The sequence below is a fragment of the Dunckerocampus dactyliophorus genome, chromosome 4 (genome assembly GCF_027744805.1).
Source record: "Dunckerocampus dactyliophorus isolate RoL2022-P2 chromosome 4, RoL_Ddac_1.1, whole genome shotgun sequence".
Classification (NCBI taxonomy): domain Eukaryota; kingdom Metazoa; phylum Chordata; class Actinopteri; order Syngnathiformes; family Syngnathidae; genus Dunckerocampus; species Dunckerocampus dactyliophorus.
Genome location: NC_072822.1, coordinates 30,951,666 through 30,975,774, shown reverse-complemented (window position 1 = coordinate 30,975,774; position 24,109 = coordinate 30,951,666). Strand labels below are relative to the sequence as shown.

General features: G+C 41.1%; 1 protein-coding gene across 8 annotated transcripts; it reads right to left on the bottom strand.

The window, feature by feature from the left end:
• Positions 1-1,939: 1,939 nt before the first annotated feature.
• Positions 1,940-22,922, bottom strand: LOC129179216 (zinc finger protein OZF-like). 8 transcript variants are annotated; one of them, XM_054772161.1, is made up of 5 exons: positions 22,614-22,922; positions 22,164-22,312; positions 20,996-21,394; positions 18,781-18,947; positions 9,203-12,679 (listed from the first exon to the last, which is right to left on the bottom strand). In XM_054772161.1, the coding sequence occupies exons 4-5, from the start codon at positions 18,887-18,889 to the stop codon at positions 11,076-11,078; spliced, it is 1,713 nt and encodes a 570-aa protein (XP_054628136.1). In that variant the 5' UTR covers positions 18,890-18,947; positions 20,996-21,394; positions 22,164-22,312; positions 22,614-22,922; the 3' UTR covers positions 9,203-11,075. The 8 variants fall into 8 exon arrangements, 7 of the variants coding, with proteins under 7 accessions (XP_054628136.1, XP_054628132.1, XP_054628133.1 ...); XM_054772157.1 differs by lacking the exon at positions 22,164-22,312; XM_054772158.1 differs by lacking the exon at positions 22,164-22,312 and having other exon boundaries at positions 21,053-21,394.
• Between the last annotated feature and the right edge of the window lie 1,187 nt (positions 22,923-24,109).

The following is a 24,109-nucleotide window of genomic DNA, read 5'->3' as shown; positions in this document are numbered from 1 at the left end:
GAATGAAAAGGATACATGAACATAAAAGGTTACTTTTACCTTCATTGAAGATTTGATTGCTGCCAGAGACACGATGTGGCAGTGAGATCAACACAGAAACCACCTTCCTGTTCTGCTATGTGTTATGCCTTGAATTCAATAGTTTCACACCTTCTTTATCAAAATTGCAACTTTCTTTGGCTCCGTTTTAGATTATTTTTCAGCCGTGACCAAAAGAACAGACTTGTCGCCTCGATACACGCAGCCCCATGTAGACTCCCTCTGCATCCACTCTGTACAAAGACTCTTGCAGTCTTGAGACTGAGGATAGAAACAATAATCACACACTCACCCTTTACTCGACTAGTACTGGAAGAAAGACCCTTTCGTGGTCACTTATTTTGAAGAAATAGTGGTGTCATTAAAATTGGTTATGGTGATTGTAATGGTTTTAGTTTATTTGGAAAATGCAAGGTTGCATTGTAGTACATCACGTGTACACTTTCACAATTCAACATGTCTGAAAAGGAGTGGGAAGAAGTAGATCCTATTCTGACCCACCCCTTCCCCGTTGCACCTCTATTAAGAATACATTTGTTCACTTCCTGTCATATTCACGATTCAACATTAACTTTATTGTCTCACACATAGAAATTAGTCTTGGGTTATTCCCAACACAGTGTTCCCTCGTTTATCGCGGGGGCTAGGTTCCCAATTAGTGAAATCCGCAAAGTAGCCAACTTTATTTGTTTACAGTTGATATACAGTCAAACCTGTCTTAGCGGTCACCTTCATAGAACGGCCACCTGCCTATAGCGGCCGCTGGGGGGGGGGAAATCCCCCGCAGCAAATTTACATGTTATAGACCCTGTGTATAGCGGTCACCTGTCCAACGTGGCCAGCGGCCACCCATTTTGTCTCCTTTGGTCAATATCTGACCGCATATAGCGGCCAAATTACCAACTCAAGTAGAAGCTTCATGCACGAAAAAGTTTTGTTTTTCAATCAATGAAGCCGTTGTGTGTAGACTTTAATTACTGAGTCCTAGCTCAGTCACAATCATTCACAAGATCCACACAAACTGTCAGTTGTTCCACATAAAAAAAGCCGTCTTCTTTTGAGCTTGCTATTTCCTGGTCAAACATGTAACTTTAAGAGCATTTGCACCAAAACATTACCGCAAAGTAGGCTGGGAACAGGACGTGCTCCCAGCGACGCTACAATACATCGTATGTTTTTTTAAAAGTCAGCGGGAGCAAAACTTCGGTTGTACTTAATTGAAGTATTTCAGAATGTACTCACGTTATTTTTCATCAATCCTCATCCACAAATCCATCAAAGTCCTCATCTTCTGTATTTGACACAAAAAAAGCCGTCTTCTTTTCCGTTCGCTACTAGTCTGTTAACTTGTCAGTGTTATTCAGCTCCGAAGCAAAGAAGGAAACTTCTCCTGTTGCTTCTGCCAACTTTATTTATTGAACGCGGCCACCAGACAGCAGCTCAGAACACACACACATCTCTCAGCATCGTCTCTCCTTCCTGCTTGCCCACAAGGCAAAGGTTAAACAAGCCCCACTACATAGCTGTCCAGCCAATGCCTGTAAGAAATGACACCGTTTATTTCCTGGTGTGCACTGGTCAATACTGTAATGCCGCTTGTTGTGGGGAAGGAGAGACTCACGTCGCCGATGCACTTTAATGGCTTTATTAACAGCGGAGAACACTGCAGGACTTTACATCCACGCCAACATAAACACACTTCCCAACTCTCTCGAAACTCACAGCTAACACTGAGCCTAGCTCTCCTGCTCGGGACGCCCACCGTCACTTCCCGTCACTTCCTGATGAACTAAAGCTGTAATGACACTCTGCCGTATAAAAAGTAAAATATTAAAAACAAGCGTAAGACATTACTAGCACAGCTTTGTTCTGTGGGTCATGGATAATAACAAGCCTAGTAGATTCAAGAGTTTTATTGTCATATGCATAGTAAAACGGACAGTTATACAAAGCAATGAAATTCTTATTCTGTTCATTCTCCCAAGAAAAGAAAGAAAACACAAGAAAAAGAATAAGAACATCTGTAGTGTTGTACAACTTTTATCCGCAGTCCCGCGGCCACTTTTGCAGACTCCCTCTAGTGGCCGCTATAGACAAGTTTGACTGTACAGTATACAGTATGTTTTAAGGCTGTAAAACCCCTCACCATACACTTGATACACTTTTCTCAGACAGGCATTTTGTCACATTTTAAACACTAAGTTCAAAATTCATGTGAATTTTAATGACCAATCTATTAGGTTGGACACAATAAATTAAGTGACTCTCATGTATTAACTTTCATGACCGTGCTTTGTCCGGGCGCCGTTGAGCTGTAGCTTTTTTTGTATCCTTGTTAAAACATATTGCTCCTGCCGCCGTGCTCCTTGAACCGAAGATTCATTTAGCTGGTTGGCTGCTGCTGCTTCTTCGTCTATTGTTTATTGGCGGTTAGCAAGCAGCTCATGCAGTTAGCTATTTTCCTGGCACAAAGGAGATTGATTGAGGTCTTCAGCCAATCAGGACTCAGAATACAATGGGCGGGTTCTCTCTTAGCCAATAAGGACTGTTGCGGCTCTATATATGGCAGGCTATTGTCGATTGTCCTAATATGCTCGTACAGCCACGTAAACACACCGAGAGAGGTGAAACTGCATACGTCTTCAACATGAGGAGAGAAAACCCTCGACTGGGAGAAGTAGTAAATACAATAACAGACACATACAACAGAGCAACAGATCGCTGTAATACACCACAAGAACGAAGAACACAATAAAAACAATATGCAAAATTGCACTTAAAAAATCTGTGAATCCACAAAAGGTGAACCTTACAATGTAAGACTGAAACAATACTGTAGCATGTAAACATAAAAACATGATGCCGAAGAGTGCAAAACAAGATGCTGCCACTACCTGTGGCACCACATACACTACCGATCAAAAGTTTCAGAAGACTCCAATTTTTGTGGAGGAAAAACCTACATTTTTAAGTGCTACATGGTCTCTCTTCCATTGTTCATTTCCTTTTTTCTAGCCGTTTTTGTAGCAACAAATGACTTTCTCCAGTACAATGCTATTCAACTGATGCTCACGAGGTTATAGTACAGGGGTGGGCAAACTTTTCGGCCCTGGGGCCACATAGACTTTTAAAATTTGACAGATGGGCCGGGTCAGCACAAGATACGATACATATAAAAAAAAGCTGCATTTGTTAACAGTACATATGAAACATACAGAAAAAAGCATTAAAGTATTAACACACATTGCTTTCGTCCAGTGCCCAAGAATATAATGTAAATGACTCCGCTTTTTTGTTTAGCTCGCTAGTTAAGTGTTCGTCAATTACTTCAATAGGCGAGTCACTGACCTGCGTGATGAGCTAATTTGTTCCTGCTCTCAGGACATAAAATACTTGCTGTCTCTACCATGCACTCTTTTAGAAACTCCCCTTCGGAGAAAGGCTTGCTGGCTTTTGCTAGTTTGAATGCCAGTAAATAACTTGTCTTCGTGCTGGCTTCTTGGATGGAAGTTGCTCGAATCAAGGCGTCTTGCTGAGCCTGCAAGCTAGCAACCAACCTGTCAGCGGTAGCCGCACGTTCTTGTGTTGAAAGGTTGCTGGCGTAAATAGCATGCTTGGTGGAAAAGTGACGGCTGATGTATTTTTTTAAAACCGCAACGGTTTCTTGGCAAATAGAACATACAGTCTTGGACCGGACTTCAGTTAAAAAAGTATTTAGGCGTCCATTCGGTCACGTTTTGGCAGAGCTGTCGGAAGCTTGACCCCCAGAATGCAGAGAAGAAGCAGTGGCTTGCAAATAAAAATACGTTTAATGTGCTCAAGCAGGTGCAGGTACTCACAGTTGTAAAGATACAAACAAAAAGCGACAGAGGGAAAAGCTCTGTGGGAGAAAAAACATGAACGAAGTACAACAGGTAAGTCAAATCTTTAGGTGGCAGCTACGGCGCGGAGACGAGGAGCAATGGCGATATCAACAATGAAACAGCACCGCACATTCGATGGCGCTGGCCTTTTATCCGCCACAAATGTTAACTGACCGCAGCTGCGCAGCCACCAGGCACGAAGCGGCTGCCTCTTCCTCCCAGGAGAGGACACAGCCCGCCAAAATAAGAGCGCAGGACAGGGGACGCTCGCTCCTGTCCTGCAGAACGTCACACATTCTTTGTTAAACACCCGGCACTCACTGTTCTTTTCTTTTCTTTGGCATTGCTGCAGATGGATTCTGATCTGACCAGTAGAAGAAGAGCGGTAATTGGAAATGGCTCTCTCAAGTCACTGTGTCTACGTCGCCACCTGGTGTTGAAATGTCGTCATTACAAGTCAACATGAAATGAATGCAATCATTCACATCAAGCCTTAATTCTGAGATTTACAATCTTCGGCGGGACGGATTAAAAACAACAACGGGCAGGATCTGGCCCACGGACCGTAGTTTGCTCACCTTTGGTATAGTACCACAGTGTGTTCCGAACACAGTTTTTAAGCAGACAGAGGAGATAGTAAGTACTCCAGAACTTGGAACACCTGTAGGAATTAGTTGCACCAACTGCCAAGGCTTGATCAACCTCCATTTCTGTAGAACAGCTTTAAATTGTTGACCCATTTTGTGGTCCCTGAAAGAGGCCTTTTTGTACAATTCTGAAATATACATTATTTTTCAGTTCTGGGTAACCATACCTCTTTTTTTTTTTTAAACCTCTGGCACTTCACCACTTACCTTTGTACCATTTCAAGCTATTCATTGCACTTGAACCACCTGAAGTTCAGTAAATAACTGGAAAAATTGGGGTGTTCTGAACCTTTTGACCGGTGGTGTATGTGCATGCATGTCTACTTAAGAAATGAATAAATAAATACCACCCCCCAATGAGATAATAAATGCCAGATTTAAAATAATAGTAATCATTTAACTATTGAAATGAATAGAAATAAAATGCTAATCAAAATAAAAGTACAAACATGCAGTGCAAATAAGTAAAGTGCTAATCAGTTTAAAAACACATACATCTGTTCTTATCTATCCTTATTTACCAATTTGATACCCATGGGAACAAATTCATTTTTAAGTCTGTTCAGTCTGCAGTGAGGAACTCTGTACCTTCTACCCGGTGGTAGCAGCTCAGACTCACTGTGCAGGATGTGTGATGGATCATTGATTATCTTGTTGCAGAGTGGCTAGTTCAGAAATCTTTTGACTCTTTTGTACCCACAATTTTACCAGCAACATGTATTAGCCGACTTAGTTTCCTCTTGAGTTGCACGGATGGGTTACCAAACCAAGCTGTGGTATCCGATTAGGCTTTCTAATACTGCTCCGTGAAAGATCAACATGAATTTTTGATCAACACCATGGACTCTAAGAAGGCATAGGAAATGCAACCGCTGGTGTAATCTGCAGGAGATGCCGTCGACGTGTGTGCTCCAAATGAGTGCGTTGTCAAGGAAGACACCGAGATACTTGTGCGACTGACCGGAGCAATGGCTTGGTTGACCTGCGGGGTCAAACACCATGCATTTAAAACAAGATGGTTATCAGCGTAACGGTCCACAAACCTCTGAATTTCCATAAAGTATTCAGATATGGTTTTATGTGTCAGTTACCTTTTTTTTTTAATGATAGAACAAAACGACAAGGATGTGTAGTAGGAGAGTTAACAGCATGTATGTTTATACACTCAACAAAAATATAAACGCTTTTGCTCCATTTTTTATGAGACGAACTCAAAGATGTAAGACTTCTTCCACATCCACAATATCACCATTTCTCTCAAATATTGTTGACAAATCTGTGATAGTGAGCACTTCTCCTTTGCTAAGACAATCCATCCCACCTCACAGGTGTGCCATATCAACATGCTGATTAGACGCCATGCACACGTGTGCCTTAGACTGCCCACAATAAAAGGCCACTCTGAAATGTGCAGTTTTATCACAGCACAATGCCACAGCTGTCTCAAGATTTAAGGGAGCGTGCAATTGGCATGTTGATAGCAGGAATGTCAACCACAGCTGTTGCTCGTGTATTGAATATTCATTTGTCTACCATAAGCCGTCTCCAAAGGTTTCAGAGAATTTGGCAGACCATCCATCACCTCATGTTGGAAGGATCTGTACACAATTCTTGGAAGCTGAAAACGTCCCAGTTCTTGCATGGCCAGCATACTCAGCGGACATGTCACCCATTGAGCATGTTTGGGATGCTCTGGATCGGCGTATACGACAGCGTGTACCAGTTCCCGCCAATATCCAGCAACTTCGCGCAGCCATTGAGGAGGAGTGAACCAACATTCCACAGGACACAAACCACAACCTGATCAACTCTATGCCAAGGAGATGTGTTGCACTGCATGAGGCAAATGGTGGTCACACAAGATACTGACTGGTTTTCTGAGTCCCCACCCCCTCCAATAAAACAAAACGGCACATTTCAGAGTGGCCTTTTATTGTGGGCAGTCTAAGACACACGTGTGCACTAATCATGGTGTCTAATCAGCATGTTGATATGGCACACCTGTGAGGTGGGATGGATTGTCTCAGCAAAGGAGAAGTGCTCACTATCACAGATTTGTCAACAATATTTGAGAGAAATGGTGATATTGTGTATGTAGAAAAAGTTTTTGATTTTTGAGTTCATCTCATAAAAAATGGGAGGAAAAACAAAAGTGTTGCATTTATATTTCTGTTGATTGTAGATATTACATTAACATTAAAAAGCACGAAGACCTTCACAGATGCAGATTCTCACTGAAGGCATTGAAACTTTGAATGAAAACATATGGAATTATGTACTTAACAAAAAAGTGTGAAATAACTCTCAAGTAAAGTATGTCTTATATTTTAGATTCCTCAAAGTAGCCACCCTTTCCTTCTTTGGTAGTTTATGTTTGGCATAAACTGAAGTAAAGAATGGGTGACAGCTAATGCCTCCTTTAGCAGTGAGTCAGGATAATTTCAGACACGGTGGTTCAGGGTTCTTCTTCCTGATACGTTTTAAACCGGCTGATATTACATTGATTTTGCTTAATCGGTTCCATACAATACTGAACGTTTTTAATGTTGTATGCGCATACAAGTGTTTTAGGTGACATGTTGCCTATTCTACATGATCCCTTACACCGTGCTCATATTACTAAAACTTGTTTATTGTATGAAAAAAGCAAAAAGTAGAACCCGCTGATTGCTTCATTAACTCACCATGAAATCGCTGCATCACCCGAAGACACAGTCGCAATGCTGCTGCAGCTGGCTGGTGGTCTGCATCGCGGTCAGCGGAGGGTGCATCGGGGCTGCTGCGTTCAGGTGGAAAGGAGGCGTCATTTCTTACAGCCAGATCGTGCAACACAGCTCTGAAAATTCTGCAGACCTTTACTGGCTGGTAGAATAATCTACCACTTGTGGCATCCAGACACTGCCATCTTTTCTCGAACAGTCCGATCACGGCTCAGCTACAGCGGGCACTAGGCTGCGTACATCATTATAATGCACTTGTGGCACATTTTGGGGATTTAAATTTCAGTGCAAGCTGTCACCTGACAGTATACAATTTTCACATTTAATATTTGGTTGGCTATTTTTTTTTACTTTAAAATTAAATAGAAATAAAATAAATACATAAGAAGTTAGGATATAAGCCGCACGGTGGTTAGCATGTTGGCCAACAAAGTAACAGCCTGGAGCTTGGGAAGACCTGGGTTCGTTTCTCCCGTGTGTGGAGTTTTCATGTTCTCCCCGTGCGTGCGTGGGTTTTCTCCGGGTACTCCGGTTTCCTCCCACATTCCAAAAACATGCATGTTAGGTTAATTGGTGACTCTAAATTGTCCATAGGTATGAATGTGAGTGTGAATGGTTGTTTGTCTATATGTGCCCTGCCATTGGCTGGCGACCAGTCCAGGGTGTACCCCGCCTCTCCCCTGAAGTCAGCTGGGATAGGCTCCAGCATGCCCCCCGCGACCCTAAAAGAGGAGAAGCGGTATAGAAAATGGATGGATGGATGGATGGATGGTTAGGATACAAAATTATTTAATTACATTACAACGAAGTGAAGTGAAATTTTAAAAAAGAACCTGAGGAGGATGCACCGGAAAACGAGGGAAAGATCCAGATGCCCAAACACCGGAGGACTTCGAAAACACCAACCACGCCCAAATGGAAATCTTCATGGTGCGCTCAGCTGAATCGTTTGTGTGAGGAAGTATTTCCTCGGTGGACCGCTCAATTGTGGCTGAATCTCATCACAAAAACTAACCCGCCCACTCCCAATCTAAACATGTCAAAATGGCGAAAGTTGGCGGGAAAACTCCTCTTACGGAGCGTGAATGGAAGCTACCAGGGTTAACTTAGTTTAGCAGCGCATGCTAGTGTTTGAGCGACTAAGGCTGGATGAGTGTTTTCACTGTGTTGTGTTTTACCGCTTTAATTTAAGCGAGCGTTTGACAATGCCCGCTGACATGCAAGGTCTGAGTGAAAAAAGATGAGAGGCAAGTTTATTCTTTCGCTCAGCTCGTCTTATATGGAATCACAGGAGTACCAAAACTAAAAGAGAATACGTGTGGAAATACAAAGAGAATCAATAATACAAAAATATACAAATGTGGAAATACAAAGAGATTCAATAATAAAAAAAATATACAAATGTAGTCATATTTTTTACCATTTTCTCTTAATTTTTTCTGTATTGTCTTTGTTTTTTCAAATTTGCCGTTGTTTTTCCTGTTTTGTATTTGTCTTTTCCAATTGCGTTTTCGCATTGCATTTGGTAATAAAATGCAAATGCTGGCAGAAGCTAAGGCTGTGGGCGGGTCCTTCTGCCAGCAGGCAGGTCAGGCGGGTCCACAGCCCACAGCTGCCCCACAGGCAGGTGGGTCCCACAGGACCCGCCCACATTCGCATGGCATTACCAAATGCAAGGACAATATGCAATGCGAAAACGCAATTGGAAAAGACAAATACAAAACAGGAAAAACAACGGCAAATTTGAAAAAACAAAGACAATACAGAAAAAATTAAGAGAAAATGGTAAAAAATATGACTACATTTGTATATTTTTTTTATTATTGAATCTCTTTGTATTTCCACATTTGTATATTTTGTATTATTGATTCTCTTTGTATTTCCAGACGTATTCCCTTTTAATTTTGGCACTCCTGTGATTCCATAGCCTTAATCGTCAACAAACATTGCCAACACAAACAATACACTTGATTGAAGCTGTCAGACTGAAAATATGTTTTATTCAATTCAAGATTGTGTGAATTAGTGGTGAAACTAGCAAAATTGTCATTTTCTTTCATTCCATATTTTTCAAAGTATATTTTAAAAACGAGGGAAAGGCTTCTTGAGACGTCATCTGTACTTCTGTGAAGAAGGTGTCGGACGTTTCACTCCTCATCCGAAGAGCTTCGTCAGCGAACTAACAAGTGCTGGTAGCCTAGGCCTTAAATACAGTAAGAGTGAGCGGAATTGGTGTGCCAACACCCTCCTCCTATTGGTTCCTTACACTAAGACTGGGACTAAGTCGTTCATACCCAACTCAGGAAGCTACACTTCCCTTTGATCGGAGGTGCTAATGGTAGGAGAGGATTAGACCACAACTCCTCCCAGTAACATACAAGTAGATTTTACAATAACTGTTTGCATTGATGTTTATTGATTGCATTATTAGAGTACCTTAAAATAATAGATATACTGTAACCGTTTGATCAATTAATCTAATAATTGAGTGAGTGATTACAAGTAGTTTATAGAAATATTGCTTTATTAAACAATTAGCCGAGTAGTATTGCTTTATTAAACAATTAGCCGAGTAGATGAACAACTGTTTAAGCGTGTCAAAGGTAAAAAAAATAGTGAGTGCTCACACATTGTGAAGGCCAGCTGGGACCAGCAGCCAGAAAAGGGCAGAAAGAAGTCAGTAAGCCTTGAGATAGACTGGGGAAAAGTACGTGATGTTTATGCTAAATAAGTGTCAACAACTCAGAGACTAGCACCTGCTGGCGTCACACAACTTTGTCAAAGAAACCGGGAGAAAGTTATCTTTGGAGAGACTGGCACCAACGGCCTGGTGAAAACAATTTTAAAAGGCGGGAAGGGGAAGAGTCCAGGACCCTCTCTCATTCAGCTGGCATGGAGGACCAGGGGACCGGTGGATGAGACGGAAGCTGTTAACCTAGTCTGTCTGATTTATTCTCAACACAAAAAACTTAATCTGGTCTGTGAGTCTTCTTTCCTTCTCATAACTGGAGATCAACGAACACGTGAGGTGGAGGTGGAATTGGCATAATTAATTTTCGAAAGTGGTCCTTTGACCTTTAGTAAGTTGTGGAGAATTTCATGTCCAATACCTCCAACAATGTTTTCTGGTATTATTTACATGCTGTGAACATGTAGTAACGGGTACATTCATGATACATGTAAATATTTACAGTATTTTGCCATATTTTGGCAAAATACTTTTAAGCATTACCAGAACAAGGTGTCACTATGCCCAGGGTGTCCACAACATCTACTATATTTTCCGGACTATAAGTCGCTCCGGGGTATAAGTCACACCAGCCAAAAGTGCACATTGAAGAATTTAAAAAAACATAAGTCGCACTGTAGCATTTTTGGGGGGAAATTTATTTGATAAAAATCACAGACCAAACACAGATATTTCATCTTGAAAGGAAAGTTATACTAATAACAATAAAATGGAGAACAACCGGCTAAATAGGCATCTGGCGGCGTAAAATTTTAAATTTTTGATGTCCTTCACGTCTTCTTTCACTCGGTTCTATAGTTCAGGATTGCTGTTTGTGACATATACGTTCTCCCATGATCTTTCAAACATTCTAACATTTTCCGGAATGTTGGCTTTTGTACTGTATTGAATGGTTGCATTTCTTTTGAATGTAGCGAACCAGACTTTCTGTGAGTACGTACCATTTTATCTCATGTGTCTTTTTGCATGGGCTGTTTCTGAAAGAATCCCACCGCACACTGAGCAACTAAACGGTTTTTCTCTGTTGTGCGTTCGCATGTGTGTCAATAATATAGACTCACACAAAAAGCCTAAACAGCAAAACTGAACAACAACAAGTTTTTTCTCCTCCTGTGTGTTTGACTATATGGTTAGCTGAAGTGGTTTGGCGAAAATAACTTTTACCACAAACTGAGCAGCAAACAGGTTTTTGTCCTTTGTGTGTTCTCATGTGTGATATCATACGCTCCCTCCGAGAAAATATTCTACCACAAACTGAGCAATGGAAAGGTTTTTCTCCTTCGTGCGTTCTCATGTGTGATACCATATATTCCTTTCGAGAGAATCTTCTACCACAAACTGAGCAATAGAAAGGTTTTTCTCCTGTGTGTGTTCTCATGTGTAAAAACATTGTTGACTTCCGAGCAAATCCTTGGCTACAAACGGAGCAAATAAAAGGTTTTTCTCCTGTGTGTGTCAGCATGTGTCGAGTCAAACGGTTCTGAAAGGAAAAGCTTTTCGCACAAACTGAGCAACTGAAAGGTTTTTCTCCTGTGTGCGTCAGCATGTGTCGAGTCATACCGCTCCTAAAGGAAAAGCTTTTAGCACAAACTGAGCAACTGAAAGGTTTTTCTCCTGTGTGCGTCAGCATGTGTCGAGTCAAGTGGCCCTTAAGAGAAAAACATTTAGCACAAACTGAGCAACTGAAGGGTTTTTCTCCTGTATGTGTCGGCATGTGCTGAGTCAGATGGCTCTGACGAGAAAAGCGTTTAGCACAAACAGAGCAACTGAAAGGTTTTTCTCCTGTGTGTCTACGCATGTGTACATTCAAATTACTCTTATAATGAAAGCTTTTAGAACAAAAAGCGCACGTCAAACAGTTTTTACCTGTCTTCTTTTTAGAGCATTTGGAGTGTTTGTTGTCAGCATGAGTCCTCATATCACCTTCACCGTCTGTATCGCTGCTCAAAGGTTCTTGGGTGTCGTCCCCGTCTTCATCCTCAGAAGAGTGTGATGTTGTGTCATCACTATCTGATAGTGGAGCTAAGAGGTTGTCTGCTTGTGATCCTCCACAGTGGTCTCCATCAGCTTCTGTTGTCATGTGTTGTGGTGAGCTGCTGCTGCTTGGACGCTCCGCCCCTCTGTTCTCCTCACTTGGACTGTGATGAAGCTGTGAGGACTCAGGTGGTTTGTCTTCTATCTTCACAGTCAGTGGCAACTTGGTGAGATCAGCCTTTTCCTGCCCGAGAAAACGTTGTTCCTCTTGAGTGGTCCAGAGTTCCACCCTTTCCTTTTTAACATGGGAGAGCTGTGGCTCGTCCTCTTCCTCTTTAACATGGGGGGGCTGTGGATCCTCCTGTTTCAAAGTGGCGCTCGCTTGCAACTGACGGGGACACTCTTCTTGATGACTAATCAGCTGCTGGACATCTGCAGGACAAAACCAGAAAAAGGATTCAGCTGGTTTGTCTTCATCATCTTCAGTCTTCACAGAGACACCAGTCAGTGGCAACTTGGTGAGATCAGCCACTTCCAGTCCTAGAAGATGCTCTCCCTCCTGAGTGGTCCAGAGCTCCTCCTCTTCCTCTTTAACATGCGGGGGCGTTGGATCCTCCCGCTTCAAAGTGGAGCTCCCCTCCTGCATCTGAGGGGGACGTTGTCTTTCACGAGCAATCGGTTGGATGTCTGCAGGACACAAAGACACTTTGAGACCTGCCAACCTTGAAGGCATGAGTACAGTAATCCCTCGTTTTTTTTTCTCGGTTTACAGTACCTCATAGGCTGGATGACGAGAGGGTTCACTCTGCATGTGTTAGTGCACATTTGTTGTAAAGTGGAATGAACGGAGAGAGTGAACCCTCCCTTCAGCCATTCAGCCTCTTTGTTTCAGTACGTGGAGGCGTGGCTACTAATGAGTGGATACACAGAGCAAGTTAGCAAGTTAGCAAGCAAACGCTAATATGAATGAGGGCACAAAAGCGATGGTTTCTCAGCCGAATGCCACAGCTCCAGTGTGGAAGTGCAGCAGAGCCTTCGTCCCGACAGCCAAAGCTTACTGAGGCGTTTGATAGGCAAAGTACACATAAACAAAACAGTGCAAAATGGTGTGCGCTCACAGACAGTCTTGTTCGCTACATTGCAAAAAAAATACAAATTAAAAAATACAAATTAAAAAAAATTAAAAATACAGTTAGAAAGCCAACATTTCGGGAAATGTTAGAAATGTTGGACAGTACCAAGTGCCTGGGAGAACATACATGTACTGTCCATGTCAAAAACAGCAATTCATGAACTGTATCACCGAGGAAAGAAGACGTGTTGAAGGATATCAGAAACATTGCTTTGTACTCTTCCACCACAGATACTGTATGTGGTCTAGCTCAAATATTACCCCTACGTCTCCTACCCCTAAGTGCAATTTTTTTGCTAAGAGACTGAGAGTCCATTTTATTTCAATTGAGTTTGTATTTTTTGTTTTCTTAAGTTATGTCGTTTGTTTGTTTCATTGATTTAAAAGCTCTTGACATTCCAATTACAATGTTAAATACTCTTGAAAATTTAAAGTTTATTACTTTTGATACGATGTATTCTCATTATCATTAATGATTATTATTATTATTATTATGGTCTCCAAAAATGTCAATAATATCGATTATCGACAATGATTGGTAGAACAATTATCGTCCAGCACAACTTCTTACTGTGACAGGCCTAATTGTGCCTGTTGTGAGATAATTCAAACCTGCCATCAAGTCTGGTCGCAAATGGAGTTGTATTTTGCGCGTAGAGCCCACGCCACTAGCCCGATGAAGAGCCAGAAAAGTTGGCGTGCCAAAAGTGCAGCCCAAGGCCCATCTGCGGAACATGGCTCATTTGTCATTGCAGCATCTTTGAATGTGTCTTCTGAATGCCTTACATTTGTATTTTAATTTAGCCATTTTTATGCTTGAAAATGCTTAATTTAGGCAAAAATATGTAACATTTGCTTAAATATGCACTTTTTTTTTTAACCAATAATAGGCTGTATTTAACAATATTGTTTGGAATTACATTCAATTTATTTTCTTGTTTACCGTTTATTTTGTTAATTACATATACTTTAAATTACCAGATCTAACTTTGGTGTTCTGTTGCAGCAGGCTGTTCTGGCATGATTTAACCCTGTAAATTTCCTTGAAACTTATGTCACGTTTGTTATCGGTTTACTTTTGTCTCAATAAAAAATTAAAATAAAAATTAAAAATGTCATCCTCAGACAACAACGACCTTCCGGTATACATTCTTCCAATGCTAAGAAAATGGCTCAGACTGGTATGAATGATCATTTTAAAAAGAAAAGAGCAGAGTTCAGAGTTAATGACATGTGCGACTGCGCGCCACAGCGCACTGTACTGGCACATCGGCACATTGAGGAGAGACAACAAAAGAGAGGAAATTAGCATGGCTGAAGGCGGAGGAGCAGAGGACACTATACACAAAGAAACTGCTGCCAAACGGGGCGGTACCTCTGTAATATGGACGTGGTTTGGTTTTGCTACAGCAGAGGTGGTCCAAGAGACCACAATGTGCAAAGCTTGCAAAGCAACGGTGACGGCAAAACGTGGGAGGACGACAGATTTGTTCTACCATCTCAAGCGCAAACACAGGGTTGAGTACAAAGAGTGTGTCATGAAGCGTGAGACAGACTCATCTAGCAAGCCCGTCTACACTTACCCAGTCAAAAATACAAAACCCATTTGCTCATGGCATTCCTTATGACAAGAAAAGTAAACGATGACATGAACTGACCGATGCACTGATGTTTTGCACTTTGCAGGTGCGACTAAAGTGGATACTTGAATTCTGAATACTTTGCACTGATCTAGTCTGGTAGACATTAGATGCACTTAGATGCTATATTGCACAGTTTGTTACCAATAAATGTGCTTTGCAGTTTGAGACAAGTATATTTCATTATATGGGTTAAGGTTTCTAGCTTTTTATCCAAGCCTCTGAATTTAATTATATAGTCATATCTTGATACATCCCAAAAATATTGTGATACATGCCACGCCAGGTAGGCCTGTCACAATAACAAATTTTGCTGGACGATAATTGTCCTACAAATTATTTCCGATACGCAGTTACTGTGAACATTATTTTGAGACCATTTTTTCATTAATGTAATAATATATTGCATAATAATGTGAGTACAACATATCAAAAGCAATAAACATTAATTAAATGTTATTTTCTTTCACACTTTCATTTTTAAATTTTTTTGAGTATTTAAAAGGGGTGTAACGATTCAATCACTACATCAATTTACATTCCTACGATTCAACACATTGATCTGCGCTATCAAGTTTCCATTCAGCACGACATATTGATCGCTCTAACATTGTTTAAAAGGTAATCAATCGATTGAATCGATACTAGGAAATGAAGCATTGGATTTCAGCACGGCAGGCTTTATTTGGATGTGTTTTTTTTGTTTTTTTTTAGCAATTTTAAGTATAGACAGTAAGCATTACAGTCTGTCTGTCGATGACGTCATCGTTTTCCGGGTATGTGGTGGTCATGGGAATTGTAGTTGTAGTTCTCACTTTATTCGGTATTCAAATTTAACTCATCTGGCCTTATTTGAAACTCCATTTAAGCGACATTTATGGGGACAATATGCAAAGTAAGGGCATTTTGTACGCCTCTGGACGGTACGGCCAAGTAGCAGTGACGCTTAGCGATGTCATCATCCAGCGCGGCGTGCCCAGGTCAAAACACAAGTAGGAATGTAACAAATACAATCCTCGTATTTTAGCAAGGCAAAAATTTAACACTGTGCGCACGCGCTCAATTAGGAGAGTCCATGGGGCCGTCTGTAAAAATGCAGTTTTTTCATATGATATCGGGTGTATTTTCATTCGTATACAGCACATGTGTCAAGCTGTTGCCCTGGAGGGCCGAGACGCTGCAGGTTTTCTCTCCAAACAGTTTCTTCAGCAGGTGATTTAAGTGATGAGCTCCTTCCCTCAAACTGAAGGTGTTGATCATTAAAATCACCTGCTTTAGTGACTGGCTGGAAAGAAAACCTGCAGTGTCTCGGCCCTCCATGGCACGAGTTTGACACCCCTGCTATACAGGAAAGTTGAGTCCAACTTTAAGTCTTTCAAACTCATGGATCGGAGCTTCAGGACAAGGTAAGACGTATGTAGGACTCTATTGACTCTATTGACTTTAATATCTGTGTGAAGATTAAATTTCAATAAAATCTGATGGTGCAAAATATGTTAATTTTACCCCGGAAATACTGTGAACATGTAATTATTAGTGTGGCGTGGAAACCAATGCAGCGTGCAGCTGCAGCATTTATGACATTTGATTTTCTTCCCTGGATTCACAATATCAGTGATGTTTGCTCAATACCGTTTACGTCATCATTAACCATTCTACTGGTCCTGACCTTGACTGTCTTCGCAAAGAGAGGCATTCTTTCATTTTCTGAAGATTTTCCTGTTTATTTTTTAATTCATCAAGCTAAACGGAGGTCCAGTAGAAGCAAGAGTGCTTATTGTCAAATACATCAACGATCTGGACACATATTAAAGATCAAATACTTGCGATTGGGCGTGGCAAAGCGTGGCTTGGGGAACTTGACAAGTTTGGTGAATCCGGTGTCGTGCCAAAGTAGACATCCCTGATAGAAAGTGCATACCCTTCCGCGGGAGCACGCACGGCTACGGAGGGGGCGAAGCTGAAGTTCCTTGTAGAGATATTATTTTAGCTTATTAAAAAAAAGAAAACGTGGATTGCGATCATGCTTTGAATGTTAAAGATTGGTATTGTAATGCGAGATTGATTTGATTCTGCACATTACGTGTCGCCCAAGTTCAACGCACCATATGACAATGTCTTATTATCCTTCTCCTTATAAAAAAGTGTAGTTTGGCGATCAGCCTGCTAACTAAACGCAGGCTAAATACTGTGTACTAGATTAAAAAACGCTTTAATTCATCATTTTGGACCAATATGTTTTTGATCAGTACAGTAGATGATCATTTAATCTACAGGACATGAGCATTTGAGCACACTGCCAGACTCAATTTCACCCTTTTCCAGGGTTATAGGCTGTGATACAATACTGAAGACAATAGTTGTTTACTGTAACTCATCCTTTTCACTGGGTTTTTTATTTATATATGGGTGTACAGCATTTAGTTTAAAAACCCGCCCTCTGTTGGTCATCATATTATAAGGAGAAGGATAATAAGACATTGTCTACAGTCATGGACAAAGGTCTTGTCATAGGTAGACAGTATGAAGTAAAAACCTCATAACTCCCTAACTAGTCCTCCTATTGTTGAGAACTATGGTTCATATGAATCATTTTAGTCTTGGCATTCTCTGGTAAAAATGGCATGACGTGTCTTTGAACCGTCTTGAATCAGTTACGTAATGGTCACAAATAGACAGCTGGACAAAAGTCTTGTCCCGTTTTACACTTCATCATAGCATCATAGCAACAAGCATGTTGAACATTTTTACCATGAGAGATTTGATATTTGATCAGGGGTCAGATCTTCCAGCAGGATGGCGCTCCATGCCATACACCGGTCTCTACCAAGAAATTTCTGCAGCAGAAGAAGATCAAAGTTCTCAAAAAGTGGCCCGCACAGTCCCCAGACATGAACATTATTGAGTACGTTTGGGCAAAAATGAAGGAAGACACCTGGAAGACAAAGCCAAAGAATCTAGATGGCCTGTGGAAGGCATGCGAGGCCGCGTTTTATGCCATCCCAGATGCCTTCATCAACCAGTTGTACAAGTCCCTGCCCGGCCGAATGTCAACCGTCATCCAAGCAAAGGGAAGCCACAGCCGATACCGAAATGATCAAATCTCTCATGGTAAAAATGTTCAACATGCTTGTTGCTATGATGCTTTGATGTTGTTCTGAATCAAAGAAATGTTTGTTGAATACACTCCATGATTTCCCGATTGATGGCTTTCGCCCTGGGAATTGGTAATTTTGATGGAAGAAGTCTTGGTTCCGCCAAAGCTTTGCAGTCATTCCAAATCGCAAGTTTAATATCCAAAGGAGACACGACAGACATAATGTTAGTCATGAGAAAGCTAGCTTGTTAATAGCCACCCACGGTGGTTTACAGCACGTTTCAGACCTGGTTTGATGAGATCATAACTTACACGCCAGAAAATATGGGAGACAATAGACTTGTACACACCATTTTTTAAGAGGTTTTCATTATATGGCAAAAACCCTGATACCGATATTGACTTAATATATTTTTATGCCGATATTGATGGGCCATTATTATCGGACATCCCTAACTGTATGCATGTTCGAAATAAATTAGACCATCATCTGTAAACCATACGTTTCTTGCCGAACTTTACAATGACATGTTTGCCTTTTACAATATAAAAACTGTGCTTTTCTTTTAACAATAGCCTTTAAGCCCCTAATATTCAACCATCCAAAACATATCTTGCTTTATAACATAACTACACATAACACAGAAATGCAAATGGTTTAAATTTGCTTGGGTAACTTTCTTCTACCATAAGCCCCTTGCCCTTACACAAACGGTTTTGCTCTTCCAGTTTCTTCATTTATCTTCACACATCACATTCTTTGTTCTACTCTGACTTAAACTCCGCTGCCTTCGTCAAGCTAACAATCATGGCGGCTGTTCGTTTACCTTGCTCACCAAGGTCGGCTAACTTCTCGTCACCTCTCTTTTCTTGGTTTAAGACGCCGACCAAAAAGACGCTGTAGGAAATGTCAACTTACTGACCGTTATCTGCAGTTTGAGGCTTTTTCTCCGTTGATGATTTGCTGGGAGTTGGTGGCGCTGATTCTCTTCCACCTTCTCTTTGACTTGACGTCGCCATTTTAGCATAGCAGTGGTTCATCTTCTATCACGTCCTCAATCTTCATTTCAACTTCCGTTTCGTGGGCTTTAGAAAAACAAATAGTTGAGATATCCGTTGCTATATTTACTGCAAATCTATCTACAGTATTTGTTTTATCGTAATTTGAAACTTCTGTCGGCAGTTCCGGAAAGACACAGCGGATCAGCCTGTTTAGTATGGAATCACAGGAGTGCCAAAATTAAAAGGGACTACGTGTCGAAATACAAAGAGAATCAATAATAAAAAATGTATACAAATGAGGAAATACAAAGAAAGTCAATAATAATAAAAATATACAAATGTAGTCATTTTCTTTTTCCATTTTGTCATTGTTTTTCCTGTTTTGTCATTTAGTAATGACAAATGCAAAAGCATGCAAATGCAAAAGAATGACCCGCCCACATTCTGCCAGGATGCTGACTAGTCCATACGTTACACGATTTCGGCTTGCAGGGGCTATGTAGTTATGGAAACTCGGGAGGCCGGAAAAAATGTCACAGACAGAAAGTAGACGCAAATACACGTTTATCAAAAGTAAAAGGGGGAAATTTAAATACGGTGGACGTGGACGAATTGAGAAGAGGTGTTCAACGAGAATTGTCATGGCAGATTTCATGGAAAGTTTTTTATAAAAAAGTCTTTAAAGGCTAAATCTGCGTTGATGAATGCAGATATGGATGAAGCTGTGTGGCGCAATCTTGAGGAGGTAAATGCGTTATCTTATTTAAATTTCCCCTGTTTACTTTTGATAAACGTGTATCTGCGTCTACTTTGCGACTTTCTGTCTGTGACATTTCCATTCTTTTGCATTTGCCATTACACTAGGTTCTCTACTTACGAACACAATTGGTTCCAGACGACCATTCACATGTCGATTTGTTCATAAGTCGAATAAAAGGTAATATTACCAATGATATAGGTACTACATGTACGTGTATACATATACAGTATATGTGTATGTATGTAAATATGAGTTTGGATGCAGTAGTAATATTAAACCAGGATAATTAATGAAAAAAACAATAACAAAAATGATATAATAATACGTAATGATAAATGTTATTTACCTTTGAAGAGGAGTGGTCGAGCATACGTAGTTGGTGGTAGAGGAGGAGGAGGAGGAGGAGTTATTGAAAAAAGGACAAATCGTCGTTGTTGTCCATTCTTCTAAAAGAGGTAGTGTTCTGTGGGTGTTGTAGATTAAGCAGGCCTATTAACTCTTTATAACTTTATTTACCAGCTCTGCTGGGTTACCCAGCAGAGCTTCTCCTTCACTCACTCTCTCTCTCCCGTCTTCCTCTCCTGTTGGTCCCATTACCAGTGTCACAGCACTCACAGCAGTATAAATATGGAGTTACTACAAGGCAAAATACATGAAAATATAGACCAGTCAGCTTGCGTTCGTATCTCAGAATGTTCGCAAATCGGATGTTCGTAACTAAAGAACCTAGTGTACTAAATGACAAAAGCAAACGGAAAAGACAAAGACAACACAGGAAAAGCAATGCCAAAATGGAAAAAACAAAAACAATACAGAAAAAACAATGACAAAATGGAAAAAGGAGATGACTACACTTGTATTTTTTAAAATACTGATTCTCTTTGTATTTCCACACGTAGTCCCTTTTAATTTTGGCACTCCTGTGATTCCATAGTTTAGTCTTCATTTTTCTTCTTTTTGGTTTATGGCGGGTCGCAAACAACGTTTAGGTGCACAACGCCACCTACCGTACCGGAAGACGAAAGACTTTTTCCCCCATGTGTTTCAGTATGTGGTAAGTCAAACTGAATTTGGCAGAATAACTTTCACCACAAATTGAGCAAGAAAAAGGTTTTTGTCCTGTGTGCCTTCTCATGTGTGATGCCATTTTGACTTATTAGAAAATCTCTGCCCACAAACTGAGCAACTAAAAGGTTTTTCTCCTGTGTGCATTTTCAGGTGTTGAGTCAAATCCCACTTAAAAGAAAAGCTTTTAGCACAAACTGAGCAACTGAAGGGTTTTTCTCCTGTGTGTGTCGGCATGTGTCTTGTCAAATGGCTCTGAAAAGAAAAGCTTTGACCACAAACTGAACAGGCCAAACGTTTTTTTTACCTCTCTTCTTTTCGGAGCATTCAGAGTATTTGTTGGCAGTGTGAGTCCGCATATCACCTTCCCAGTCTTTATCGCTGCTCAAAGGTTCTTGAGTGTCATCCCAGACTTCATTCTCGAGAGAATGTGACGTGTCGTCACTATCTGACAGTGGAGCTAAGAGGTTGTCTGCTTGCGGTGTGTCTTCATCATCTTCAGTCTTCACAGAGACAACAGTCAGTGGCAACTTGGTGAGATCAGCCTTCTCCAGCCCAAGAAGACACTCTCCCTCCTGAGTGATCCAGAGTTGCTCCTCTTCCTCTTTAACACGGGGGGGCTGTGGATCCTCCAGCTTCAAAGGGAATCTCCCCCCCTGCAGCTGAGTGGGACATTGTTCTTGATGAGCAATTCATTTTTGGATGTCTGCAGGATACAAACACACTTTCAGCCCTGCCAACCTTGAAGAAATGTTAACAGTAATCCCTCATTTATCACGGTTAATTGGTTCCAGACCCCCAAGTGAATTTCCTCAGAGTAGGATTGCTTATTTGTAAATGTAATATTTTTGTAGTTAGAGCATAGAAAACCTTCTAAATACAGGTTTTTAACATTAGATCCCCCCTAGACGTGAAATAACACCCCTATAGTCACTTTTACAGTCATATTACCCAATATAGTAGACATAATAAGTGTAAATAAGCCATTTATTATATAAATAAAACTCATGCTCATGTGGGTTCCCTAGGCAAGTTGAGTGGTGGGTGGACAGGAAGTGACGTCAAGGGTTCAGAGTTGAGTTTCATCTTGCCGTGGGTTAAGGCCACAACAGGAACCCGTGTCTTTACTAGGGATTTTTATTAGGGGGCCGTGAGCATGGACGCCGGGGAGGGGAGTGCTGTAATAGTACACTGCCACAACTCCATGTCCGTAAGATTTCCGTGCCGCAAAAGTGGAGATTAGGCACCATACGCCAGCGGCGAAACTGTCAACATAATGAAGAGGTTACACAGGTGGCTGGACGCCAAAACCAACTAGGACCACGTACCTGTCAGCAGCAGCACCGGGAGAACGACACAGCCTGAAGCCAACAACTTATCCCGCAATTACACAACAGGAACTCTATGACAGTCTGGCCACACTATACCGTAACTACCTACACTTGTCGAAACGTAATTGTCATATAAGAACCTACCCTTTATTTCCCGGGGAACCGGCTTGCACCAGCTACCCTTTCTTGCAACAAGCAAGAGAATGGAGACGATAATACGGCCCCTTTTCATAGGGTGCCCTCTGGCGGTCACAGCAGGTAACCCACTATTATGCGGGATGAAAAAGTCCATCCTGCCACACAACACAACAAATAACACAAAAATGCAAATGGTTTAAATTTGCTTTGGTAACTTTCTTTTACCATATGGGCTGTGACCCCGGTCTTTATACAAGCGGTTGCTTCCAGTTTCTTCATTTGTCTTTCACATTCATTGTTCAACTTTAACTTGAACTCCGCTTCCTTCGTCAAGCTAACAATCATGGCAGCTCTTTGTTTAACTTGCTCAAAAAGGTCGGCTAATTTCTCATCATCTCTCTTTTTGGGGTTTAAGATAGCCTCATAAAACGTCGTTGAAAACCTCAACTCGCTCACTGTTATCTGCAGGTTCGAACTTTTTCTCCGTTGATGATTTGCTGGGGGTTGGTGGCGCTGATTCTCTTTGGCCTTCTCTTTGACGGGACGTCGCCATCTTAGCCTAGCAGTGGTTCATCTTCTATCACGTCTTCAACCTTCACTGCAGATTGCACTTCAATGCTCCAAGCTCAACTTCCATTTCGTGGGCTTTAAAATCGAATTTTTGAGGTAATGCTATATTTGTCGTGGATATATATAACTTCTTATATAACTTCTTATATATTATATAACTTCTTAATCGTAAACTTGAATCTTCTGTTACAGCCGTTTAGGTCGCCTCTACTTCTTCCGGTTCCTTTTCTCTTCTTTTGGATTGCTGGCGGGTTGCAGCCGTGACTGTGACGGTGCATACCGCCACCTATTGTATCGGAGTATGTGCTATATGCATATGTGCTATACTGTATAATTTACTTTACATTAACTAAATAAAAAAACAACCTAGATTCTATGATATAGTTGTTATTCAAATATTCAATAACTGCCTACATTTCTTAAAACAACATATATTCTGTCTGTAATTTTACATTCCACACATTCACCCAATTGACATTTACCAACCAAAGTCATTGTTTTGCTTAATCCTGTGTGATGGAACCGTAACCTCGTTAAAACCGTCCTTTCGTTTCTTCCTCTTCACTGCCTGTGGATTGTTAGATTTCTCTACATTCTGATATTTCCTTCCATTACAATCCCTGCCCCACCTGCTTTGCCATTTCTCCATGATTTCTTTCTTGATGATTGCCTTATGGTCTCCGTTTCCAAAAGGTACATATAATATACGTCATCCTGATTGCTTTTTTAGCAATTCTATCTACTCCCTTGCTCTCTTTCACCCCGGCATGGGCAGGCACCCAGCAAAACCGAACTTCTATTTTTAACATGTGCAGTTTGAATTAACACTGTTGTATTTCCTGGATGAAGTCTACTTGGTTTCATATTTCGTACCTCAGACAGAACCAAATGCGAACATCACTCCTAGTTGATACCCAGATAGCAAATGAACGTTGAAACAATGTAGAATCAACATTGAATTGTCAACGTCAGATCGTTGAACCAACATCAGTTTGCACTTTGCATTGCAGAGTGATAAAGAGTTAAAGATAAAGAGTGATACCAGAGTGGTAAAAAGCCCAAAAACTGAAAGAAAGCAAACATGCGGCAACACCAAACTGAGGTAACAATCCGGCGACTCGTAGCGATGCAGCAGAACACAGACAGACACAGGTGAGTTGTCAGCGTTTTAAACAGAACGCAAAGTTGCCACATGGGCAAACACAGGAAATGGGCATGACAAAATAAGTCTAAACAGGAGGTCAAGCCGAAAACAAGAAACAAACAGGGCAGGGCGTGACTATTTTGCTTCGTGAAGTGCAGTTGAATTATCTATCGGCCATTATGTCAGATTAGTTTAATGCATTTTACTATTTCTTAACGTCATTTTCGCCCATTGTCTC

Bases quoted from the DNA above. Each gene is read 5' to 3' on its own strand.
- LOC129179216 (XM_054772156.1), bottom strand. From the start codon at position 18,902: ATGAACCACTGCTATGCTAAAATGGCGACGTCAAGTCAAAGAGAAGGT. The intron at 12,680-18,784 runs GTCAGTAAGTTG...TGTGTCCTGCAG, and splicing joins GCCTCAAACTGCAGATAACG to ACATCCAACCGATTGCTCGT.